Below are 12017 nucleotides of genomic sequence, written 5' to 3'. Positions count from 1 at the left end.
ATCACCCAATGAATAGAGAATGTCACAGATCTGCTTTAGTGTTCAGTATGAGACAGGTTTTTCCTGTCTCATTTGTCAGTTCAGAACTATTTAAAAACTGATTTCCCTGGTAACCACAGTGGTTTAATGCTGTATGGAGCTAGTTGTGTTCTATACTAGCAAAGTCACCTGCTGATGTCAGTCACACATACGTCTATCACATAATACAACCCCATCTCAAAGACATTACTTCAACTGAACCGCAGCGACCGGAAAGGAATGATTTTAAAACAAGTATGATTTAAAACTAGATATTTGGAAAATGATCGATTCAGAACATATCGTTTTTTTAAGAAAAGAAAATGGCTGGGTCTACGTTCCAGTATAAGTACTCCGTTGTTAATTCATCGACTTAAACACTGGTTCTTATGTGCCACTGATACCCTGTGGACGGGATTTATCAAGACACGGTCTTGCAATACCTATGGGTCCTCCATAATCCTAGAAATTGAGTGGTTTAATAATATTCACCACAGACATTTACCATTCACCTAGGACATAATCCGTCATTAACAAAATATATTTGTATCTACACAGAAATAGGATAAGTTTAAGCTATACTTCACCTTCTGATAGGCTGGGTTGAATTTTCTACATATTGCTTAAAACCTATCCAATAATTTTAGATGTGCAGGAGGGCTCGGTAGAAGGTAGTCGATTTGGGCATCATCACTACTAATCCCTTCTGTCCTTTTTCCCCATCGTACTATAAACCGCCCCGGCCAGCAGCGATGCTCCCGTAATCCCAAACAGCGCCGTCAGCCTCATCCACAGATTGGCCGTACCCTCATGTCTCTCTATAAACCCCTTGTAGTCAGTGGGGACCAGGATGTAGCGGCGGCCATCTTGTGGCGCCTGCAGCCTCATGGTCGTCCCTGTCCCTCCCTCCAGCACCACCTCCCCGAAACCTGTCATAGTGGTTCCAACACGGAGCAGCTCCTCCGTCTCCTTCTGCGCCATGGGCCGCTCGCCGCTGAGGCCCTCCAACAACACGTCCACCAGGCCCTCCTGGGCGTGTTTGACACTGCAGTGAACTCTCTCCAGGAACCAACCGGAAGCCTCCAGAGGGGAATGGACCTTGACGGTGATGTCGGTGATGTAGGCGCCCGGTTCAACCAGACTGAAGGGGACGGCGTTGTTAGTCTCCTTCCTGTTGGTCGTTCTGGAGTTCCTGAGAAAAGAGGAGTGGGGGGGAACATGGTGTTGACCTTAGTGTGTACTGAATTGTGTTGGATTGCAATTACTTTTAGGTGACGTAGACTACTGTCAGAAAATATGATTCTTAAAGAGCTTACATGATTCCAAGTTCCACTTTGAGCTGGATCACAGGGTATAGCCATGATACACTATATATTACACACACATACAGTGCCTTGCGAAAGTATTCGGCCCCCTTGAACTTTGCGACCTTTTGCCACATTTCAGGCTTCAAACATAAAGATATAAAACTATTTTTTTGTGAAGAATCAACAACAAGTGGGACACAATCATGAAGTGGAACGACATTTATTGGATATTTCAAACTTTTTTAACAAATCAAAAACTGAAAAATTGGGCGTGCAAAATTATTCAGCCCCTTTACTTTCAGTGCAGCAAACTCTCTCCAGAAGTTCAGTGAGGATCTCTGAATGATCCAATGTTGACCTAAATGACTAATGAGGATAAATACAATCCACCTGTGTGTAATCAAGTCTCCGTATAAATGCACCTGCACTGTGATAGTCTCAGAGGTCCGTTAAAAGCGCAGAGAGCATCATGAAGAACAAGGAACACACTAGGCAGGTCCGAGATACTGTTGTGAAGAAGTTTAAAGCCGGATTTGGATACAAAAAGATTTCCCAAGCTTTAAACATCCCAAGGAGCACTGTGCAAGCGATAATATTGAAATGGAAGGAGTATCAGACCACTGCAAATCTACCAAGACCTGGCCGTCCCTCTAAACTTTCAGCTCATACAAGGAGAAGACTGATCAGAGATGCAGCCAAGAGGCCCATGATCACTCTGGATGAACTGCAGAGATCTACAGCTGAGGTGGGAGACTCTGTCCATAGGACAACAATCAGTCATATATTGCACAAATCTGGCCTTTATGGAAGAGTGGCAAGAAGAAAGCCATTTCTTAAAGATATCCATAAAAAGTGTTGTTTAAAGTTTGCCACAAGCCACCTGGGAGACACACCAAACATGTGGAAGAAGGTGCTCTGGTCAGATGAAACCAAAATTGAACTTTTTGGCAACAATGCAAAACGTTATGTTTGGCGTAAAAGCAACACAGCTGAACACACCATCCCCACTGTCAAACATGGTGGTGGCAGCATCATGGTTTGGGCCTGCTTATCTTCAGCAGGGACAGGGAAGATGGTTAAAATTGATGGGAAGATGGATGGAGCCAAATACAGGACCATTCTGGAAGAAAACCTGATGGAGTCTGCAAAAGACCTGAGACTGGGACGGAGATTTGTCTTCCAACAAGACAATGATCCAAAACATAAAGCAAAATCTACAATGGAATGGTTCAAAAATACACATATCCAGGTGTTAGAATGGCCAAGTCAAAGTCCAGACCTGAATCCAATTGAGAATCTGTGGAAAGAACTGAAAACTGCTGTTCACAAATGCTCTCCATCCAACCTCACTGAGCTCGAGCTGTTTTGCAAGGAGGAATGGGAAAAAATGTCAGTCTCTCGATGTGCAAAACTGATAGAGACATACCCCAAGCGACTTACAGCTGTAATCGCAGCAAAAGGTGGCGCTACAAAGTATTAACTTAAGGGGGCTGAATAATTTTGCACGCCCAATTTTTCAGTTTTTGATTTGTTAAAAAAAAGTTTGAAATATCCAATAAATGTCGTTCCACTTCATGATTGTGTCCCACTTGTTGTTGATTCTTCACAAAAAAATACAGTTTTATATCTTTATGTTTGAAGCCTGAAATGTGGCAAAAGGTCGCAAAGTTCAAGGGGGCCGAATACTTTCGCAAGGCACTGTATGTGGACACCCCTTCAAATGAGTGGGATTCGGCTATTTCAGACGCACCCGTTGCTGAACGGTGTATAGAATCGAGCACACGCCCATGCAATCTCCATAGACAAACATACTGAAGAGCTCAGTGACTGGAAATGTCTAGGAGCAACAATGTCTAGGAGCAACACAAGCTCACGGAGCGGGACAGCTGAGTGTTGAAGCGTGTAAAATAACGGTCAGTACAATAACTGTTCGTCGGGAGCTTCATGAAATGGGTTTCTATTGGCTGAGCAGATCAATGCCAAGCATCGGCTGGAGTGGTTTAAAGCTTGCTGCCATTAGACTCTGGAGCAGTGGAAGCGCGTTCTCTGGAGTGATGAATCACGCTTCACCATCTGGCAGTCCGAACGGACGAATCTGGCAGATGCCAGGAGAACGCTACCTGCCCCCATGCATAGTGCCAACTGTAAAGTTTGGTGTAGGAGGAATAATGGTCTGGTGATTCCAACTTTGTGGCAACAGTTTGGGGAAGGCCCTTTTCCTGTTTCAGCATGACGATGCACCCGTGCACAAAGCGAGGTCCATACAGAAATGGTTTGTTGAGATTGGTGTGGAAGAACTTGACTGGCTTGCACAGAGCCCTGACCTCAACCCCATAGAACACCTAATCGCCCAACATCGGTGCCCGACCTCACGAACACTCGTGGCTGAATGGGAGCAAGTCCCCGCAACAATGTTCCAACATTTTTATTTTATTTTATGTAAATAGGCAAGTCAGTTAAGAACAAATTCTTATTTTTCTTATCTTAGCTCGGGGATTCGATCTAGCAACCTTTCAGTTACTGGCCCAAAGCTCTAACCAATAGGCTACTTGCAGCCCCAATATCTAGTGGAAAGCCTTCCCAGAAGAGTAGAGGCTGTTATAGCAGCAGGGGGGAGGGGGGACCAACACCATATTAATGCCCATGATTTTGAAATGAGATGTTGGAGGAGCAGGTGTCCACATATTTTTTGGGTCGTGTAGTGCATGTGTACATAACGCTGTATTATGGCTAATGTATAGAACTGTGTACTAACCATGTTCTAGTGATGTTGTTCCACACTTTCCAGTGTTCCTCTACAGCTATTTTCTGGATCACCCCAAAGCATCTTGGGACAAACTGACTGGTCAGAGTCTCACCGTCCGCCTGGACCAAACCTGGAACAAGAACACGTCACACGTCTCAAATATATACTGGTAATAAACACATTATTTTTAATCTAATGCGGTTTAATCTGTTTCAGAGGGGGGCTAACACTTACCTTCTACTGCGACGTACTGCAGTTTTCTGTGGGGCGATGCCTTGAGGATCCTTACCAAGTGTTGATCCGGGACGAATTTGGGTATTTCCTTATTCGAGAGAGAAATGAAACACAGAAAATGTACTGCATTTCTGCATTTGTGTGGGGTGTGTGGGGTTTGTGGGTGTGTGTGGGGTTTGTGTGTGTGTGTACCTTCAGCTTGACCATTTCATCTTTCTTCTCTTTGTATAAGTGGTAAAACAAGCCAGAGAAGGCAAAGCTGGAGCCCACGCCGATCAGGACCAATGGGTTGAAGATGGGAAGGTCACTCATCCTGTCAATCTGTGATAGAAAATAAGATCAACATTTCAGCAGATTAAAGTCCTTATCCAGAACCAAATCTTGAGTGAGTGCTGGCCAACTTCTTGTGTCTGATTCACCGGGGGGAATTGGGCTGCCTGTGTAAATGCAGCCTTAGTGTGCAGTAGTAAATTTCTACCCTGGGAAATGTTTTGAGTCAACACAGTGATTTACATTGTACACACACACTGGCTGTGTTGACAAAGGCAGGCCAATTCTAATATTTTTTGCCACTAATTGGTCTTTTGACCAATCGGATCAGATTTCGCCAAATAATTGGGCAAATTATCAGAATTGGGTTGCCTGTGTAAACACAGCCACTGTTTGTTGACTTGGATGTGGAGCACAGTAGGTTGATGATGTCTTAATTGTGGAGAATGGGCTCGTGGTAATGACTGGAGCGGAATCAGTGGAATGGCATCAAATACATAAAACAACATGGTTTCCATTGTTTAATGCCATTCTGGCCATTATGATGAGTACAAGTCAAGCCCCTGATGTGTGTGTGTGTGGCTCAAGAGGACAGCCACATGACAAGATGAGTATACAGGTTTTGGCATAGGACATTACAAGTATTTCGCTACACCCGCAATAACATCTGCTAAATATGTGTATGTGACTAATAAAATATACACTACTAGGTTTCTTCGTGTGTCTAAACACGGGGAAGATCTGTTCCATGTATACTGAAAATACAATGTTTGTGGTTGTTGAAAATATATTTCACGGAGGTTTAGATGTTACACTGATTCTCTCTTACTTTCTTTTTTGTCACAAACTGAAATTAGGCAAACTATTAGAATTTTAGCAACCAGGAAATCAGTGGAGCGATTTCTGCATACTTCCCCTTTAAGCGTTGGTAATTCTTGACCGGAGACACTTTAATTGCCCGCTCCTGTTCAATGGATAAAACATGGGCGTATTCATTATGCCAATTCTGTTGAAAAACGTACGGAAGCAAACGAAACGGGGAGGGACCCTACCTGAATTTGTCCAATAGAAACACTGGTTGTCGTTGCAAAACGCAACTGTTTGGCTAATGATTACACCAAATATTTGTATAACTAACCCTCATTGTTCTGTGATTAAACCTCCGGTGACTGAAAAATGCAAGGTAGCCTGGTTGTTTAGCTTGTAAGAAGAACAAGACGATATATATTGGTAATGTTGGATTTAGTCAAATGGCTTTGATGTGAATTAATAAAACCCAGTACTCACCTATTCGAAAACATACAGTCAAACTAGGAACGAGTAACCTGAAACAATTCCAAAACTAAAGTCAAGGCGAGTCATGTAGGTTTCACTTCCTTTAGTCTACGCGTTGCTGACGTTGCACTTGCTGAGTGAGTGTTGCTTTCGTACCCGCCCACTTGTAGTTTTACAAAATGAATTAGAAGACGTGACCTCCAGGTGGCAGCAAAGCCATGGGTTTCGTTAGTCTTTAATTTCAATAAAAGGCTCTGAGTTTAGGACGCTTGTCCACTAAATAATTGAGGCACTTAGTTACATTTTCAACTGATGTATAATGTATGGTTCATAGCACCTGTCACAAAAAAACGATATTTTGTTCAATATGTCTACTGCTTTTTTTTTGTTTGTGTGAAGGCTAACTGTCCAGTGTGACTCCCTCAGCCCAATGACTCATGGGTAAAACTCCACTGATTTTGTCAGTCAGCTTCCTCATCCTGTCTGTTTTATTATTTAACATTTTCTCATTTTCTCAATTGGCTAAACTTTGCTATTACACACATACTGTCTTTTAAAATAATCTCTCACGCTCTCTTTCTGCACCACATTTATCTGTGGAGTGAGTCTTTGAATCCTTTCAAAAAACAAAACTTCAAGGCACTTCTTAGGTTGAGATATAATGCCTATGTCTCTTTGGAAGCTGTCCTGCCAAGACAATGTCACTAGCAGCCATCATCTCTGTTTTTGTTTGTACCCAAGACAGAATATCAAACTACAAAATGTCAGGGGAAAACGGTGATAAACTTCACCCAACTTTCTGTTAGATTTTTGTATTCTGAGTAACTTTGTCTGATTCCAGATTCTGTGTAACCTTTCTACAATCACCTGAGAACAATCGTAACAATTGGGCTTATTAACTGTGGGTCCCCAGGACTGGAGTGAACAAACACTGCTGTAGTTCTATCCAACAGTGGCTCTAAAAGATAGATCTGTGGGATGGCATGGGCTTATTGTTGCGCTAATGCTCCACACGGAAACCAAGAAAGAGTTTATGGCTACCCAAAGTAATCTACTACTGTTTGACCAATGAGACGTCTTCGTTCCTTGTGGAGTTTAAGGCCACAACAAGGCCATTGGGTGCCAATTCGGGCCACACCCAGTGAGTCTTGTAAATGGTTAGTGGATGAAGCCTTGTGAGTTGAAAGACGCTGATCTACCGTAGAGTTAAACAGGACAGGACCTGCTTTGATGTGGATTGATATGCTCTATTTCTCCTGCCTGGGCTCAGACGCAAATCCAGACGGCAGTGAAGACATGTGGCCTCGTGTTTCATAAATCATATACCACCGTATGTTCTTGTTGGCTGCTAGTAGACCCGTGAGTTTGGTGAAGCGAGACTAATTGCCCATCAACTCACCTGTTGTGGATAGTCAGAAACATGCACTTAGTCATTGTTTGGGCATTAATCTTTACATGCTGCTAAATAGTCTCGTTTATTATGTTTGATATGATTTGTTTCATATTGATAGTACAAGGTTACATATAACTTTTTCTTTTTCTCCCAGTCTTACTTTTCAACTCGGTATGACTCGGGTACAGATTCATTCAGTTTGAATCGTCCTTGTGTCCTTGAAGTCTTGAGTTCTTGGTCATTGTGACTGCACCATTCTGAGTACAGCGCTTTCTGATCTGAAAGATGACGCCGGGTCATTTAGCCTTGAGCTAAAGAAATTGGTATAAAAATGTATCGCTGACGCATTGCCATTCCTGAAACATTTCCTCACCTGATAACTCTAATACAGTCTTCTGAAATGGAAAATATAACTCTGTAATACAGTCTTCTGAAATGGAAAATATAACTCTGTAATACAGTCTTCTGAAATGGAAAATAAAACTCTGTAATACAGTCTTCTGAAATGGAAAATATAACTCTGTAATACAGTCTTCTGAAATGGAAAATAAAAAACTCTGTAATACAGTCTTCTGAAATGGAAAATATAACTCTGTAATACAGTCTTCTGAAATGGAAAATATAACTCTGTAATACAGTCTTCTGAAATGGAAAATAAAAAACTCTGTAATACAGTCTTCTGAAATGGAAAATATAACTCTAATACAGTCTTCTGAAATGGAAAATATAACTCTGTAATACAAAACAGATACCTTAAGAATCCTGGAAGATTTTCATATGTTATCATCATACAAACAAGCATATGACATCTTTGATTTAAGTGCAGATACAAAATACATATGAGATCTTCTCAACTTAGATTTTTTTTTTAACTCCTCTCTCTGTGCGTTCTCAACTAAAATCAGCAACCAAAAAAACACTCAGTATCTTTACAGGCTCCCCCTGACATCAGACTCACACGGTGTGAAACTAATGGAGTCTTATGTATCATAAAATAAGCTTGTTCTAATCTCTGTCCTTTGCTCCGTTCATCTTTCCCTCGGTCCTGACTAGTCTCCCAGTCCCTGCCGCTGAAAAAATCCTCCCAGCATAATGCTGCCACCACCATGGTTTACCACTGGGATGGTATTGGCCAGGTGATGAGTGGTGCCTGGTTTCCTCCAGGCACCACTCACGCTTGCCATGTTTCTCATGGTCTGAGAGTCCTTTAGGTCCCTTTTGGCAAACTCCAAGTGTGCTGTCATGTGCCTTTTACTGAGGAGTGGCTTCTGTCTGGCCACTCTATCATAAAGGCCTGATTGGTGGAGTGCTGCAGGGATGGTTGTCCTTCTGGAAAGGTTCTCCCATCTTCACAGAGGAACTCTGGAGCTCTTTTAGAGTGATTATCGGATTCTTTCTCACCTCCCTGACCAAGGCCCTTCTCCCTTGATTGCTCAGTTTGGCTGGGTGGCCAGCTCTAGGAAGAGTCTTGGTGGTTCCAAACCTCTTCAATTTAAGAATTATGGAGGCCACTGTGTTCTTGGGGACCTTCAATGCTGCAGACATTTGTTGGTACCCTTCCCCAGATCTGTGCCTCGACACTGCTGTTTCAGAGCTCTACAGACAATTTCTTCGACCTCATGGCTTGGTTTTTGCTCTGACATGCACTGTCAACTGTGGGACCTTATATAGACAGGTGTGAGCCTTTCCAAATCATGTCCAATCAATTTACTTTACCACAGGTGGACTCCAATCAAGTTGTAGAACCATCTCAAGGTTGATCAATGGAAACAGGATGCACCTGATCTCAATGTTCAGTCTCATAGAAAATGGTCTGAATACTTATGTAAATAATGTTTATTTTATTTTATTTTTTTATACATTTGAAAACATTTCTAGAAACCTATTTTTGCTTTGTCATTATGGGCTATTGTGTGTAGATTGACGAGGTAAATTTTTTAAATTTAATCCAATAACTCTGTAACGTAACAAAATGTGGAAAAAGCGAATGGGGTCTGAATACTTTCCGATTGCACTGTAGATCAGGTTTTTGGTTACTGTGTGTTAACATTGAAATGTTGTATCCACATAAACCAAATCACAACATTTAAAGTTAACTTCTCATAGAAGAAACTAAACAAACATGTATTCAGTGTCTTAACAGATTAAAAAAAATAAAAATGCAATACAGCAAACAGCAGACTGGATATTTCCCAAATCAATTGTTTATTTCATATTTTTATGTCGCTGAAACATTTACACGAGAGAAATGTGAACACTATGGGCGATGTTGACCTTAGAATGTTTAAATGGGCAACTACATCATTATTTACATGAGTCAACTGAGCAGTAGATTTCAACCAATGGAAGTTTAAAAGATAATTAACAACTGTGTAATAATTAAAACAAAAACTAAGTCATACCCAGTTCAGAACTATTGTATTTTTGCCTGAACAGTTGGAGATGGCAGCCTTGTGAAAGTCCTTTGTCTGAACCTTGTTGCACTGAGACAATCAGAAAACGCTAAACAAACAAACACAAATTAGGATACTGAAAATATTTTATTTTGGCATCTTAAAAGGTAGATATTGAATTATGCCTAATAATATTATCTTTCCAAAATGAATTGCTGCTACACTCTAAAAAAAATTCTGGGTTAAAAATAACACAATTTGGGTAATTTTGACAATATTGTACAATCACAGCGTCGGGTTATTTCAACTTATAACCCATCGCCTTGGGTTGAGCACTTGATCAAGCTGCTGGGTAAATTAGACTATATTGCTGACTTAAAGCAACCCAGTGTGTTTGGTTGTAACACAAACCCAGCACATTGGGTTGTTGGACTGACCCAGCACATTGGGTTGTTGGACTGACCCAGCACATTGGGTTGTTGGACTGACCCAGCACATTGGGTTGTTGGACTGACCCAGCACAGTGGGTTGTTGGACTGACGCAGCACATTGGGTGTTGGACTGACGCAGCACATTGGGTGTTGGACTGACCCAGCACATTGGGTTGTTGGACTGAAACAGCACAGTGGGTTGTTGGACTGACCCAGCACAGTGGGTTGTTGGACTGACCCAGCACATCGGGTTGTTGGACTGACCCAGCACATTGGGTTGTTGGACTGACCCAGCACAGTGGGTTGTTGGACTGACCCAGCACAGTGGGTTGTTGGACTGACCCAGCACAGTGGGTTGTTGGACTGACCCAGCACATCGGGTTGTTGGACTGACCCAGCACATCGTGTTGTTGGACTGACCCAGCACATCGGGTTGTTGGACTGACCCAGCACATCGGGTTGTTGGACTGACCCAGCACAGTGGGTTGTTGGACTGACCCAGCACAGTGGGTTGTTGGACTGACCCAGCACAGTGGGTTGTTGGACTGACCCAGCACATTGGGTTGTTGGACTGACCCAGCACATTGGGTTGTTGGACTGACCCAGCACATCGGGTTGTTGGACTGACCCAGCACATTGGGTTGTTGGACTGACCCAGCACAGTGGGTTGTTGGACTGACCCAGCACATTGGGTTGTTGGACTGACCCAGCACAGTGGGTTGTTGGACTGACCCAGCACATCGGGTTGTTGGACTGACCCAGCACATCTGGTTGTTGGACTGACCCAGCACATCGGGTTGTTGGACTGACCCAGCACAGTGGGTTGTTGGACTGACCCAGCACATCGGGTTGTTGGACTGACCCAGCACAGTGGGTTGTTGGACTGACCCAGCACAGTGGGTTGTTGGACTGACCCAGCACAGTGGGTTGTTGGACTGACCCAGCACAGTGGGTTGTTGGACTGACCCAGCGCATTGGGTTGTTGGACTGACGCAGCACATTGGGTTGTTGGACTGACCCAGCACATTGGGTTGTTGGACTGACTCAGCACAGTGGGTTGTTGGACTGACCCAGCACATTGGGTTGTTGGACTGACCCAGCACAGTGGGTTGTTGGACTGACCCAGCACAGTGGGTTGTTGGACTGACCCAGCACATTGGGTTGTTGGACTGACCCAGCACATTGGGTTGTTGGACTGACCCGGCACAGTGGGCATTGTTTTATGTACCCCTTGGGTTATTTTCAATGTAATGCTAATTTCAATTTTGCTTATATATGTTTGCCTTCTGTATCATCTCACCCCCTCCTTTTCCTACACACAATCAAGATACAATATTGAATGTCATAATTAATTTGTTTTGCCTGCATTTCAGAACATACATCACAGCACATCAGAGAATTGTCCACAATTCACAAGAATGTATAATATTTAGAATAGCAATGATTTTAAAATTGATTTCTATTAATTTAATTTACAGTCCAAACCATTAGCCTAACGTGCACACTGAGATTGCAATCTGACAAAAACAAAGCTTGCGTGTGAGTGACACAGTCTGTTTTAAGTGGTAATAACACAGAGCTGTGTTATCAGACAGTGTCAGAGCTAATTAATAGATTAGCACATTCAGTGACACACTTCAGCTATCTTAGGTGACCGTACACACACGTCACTCTACTAAGGACATGGACAAATGACGGTCATTACTTAATTTTTATTTTTTTTATTTCACCTTTATTTAACCAGGTAGGCAAGTTGAGAACAAGTTCTCATTTACAATTGCAACCTGGCCAAGATAAAGCAAAGCAGTTCGACACATACAACGACACAGAGTTACACATGGAGTAAAACAAACATACAGTCAATAATACAGTATAAACAAGTCTATATACGATGTGAGCAAATGAGGTGAGATAAGGGAGGTAAAGGCAAAAAGGCCATGGTGGCAAAGT

At 42.6% G+C, this 12017-nt stretch overlaps 1 protein-coding gene across 2 annotated transcripts; it reads right to left on the bottom strand.

The window, feature by feature from the left end:
- Window positions 1-107: 107 nt before the first annotated feature.
- On the bottom strand, window positions 108-5996 carry mul3 (mitochondrial E3 ubiquitin protein ligase 3). 2 transcript variants are annotated; one of them, XM_090182913.1, is made up of 5 exons: window positions 5863-5996; window positions 4498-5539; window positions 4306-4393; window positions 4081-4201; window positions 108-1210 (listed from the first exon to the last, which is right to left on the bottom strand). In XM_090182913.1, exons 2-5 carry the CDS (start codon window positions 4615-4617, stop codon window positions 715-717), a joined length of 825 nt encoding a protein of 274 aa, XP_090039039.1. In that variant the 5' UTR covers window positions 4618-5539; window positions 5863-5996; the 3' UTR covers window positions 108-714. The 2 variants fall into 2 exon arrangements, with proteins under 2 accessions (XP_090039039.1, XP_021469788.3); XM_021614113.3 differs by having other exon boundaries at window positions 4498-4626; window positions 5863-5993.
- Between the last annotated feature and the right edge of the window lie 6021 nt (window positions 5997-12017).

Source organism: Oncorhynchus mykiss, chromosome 8 (genome assembly GCF_057628025.1).
Source record: "Oncorhynchus mykiss isolate SJ-2025 chromosome 8, ASM5762802v1, whole genome shotgun sequence".
NCBI lineage: Eukaryota > Metazoa > Chordata > Actinopteri > Salmoniformes > Salmonidae > Oncorhynchus > Oncorhynchus mykiss.
The sequence above is the reverse complement of the archived record's forward strand: the minus strand, read 5'-3'. Positions and strand labels throughout refer to the sequence as shown.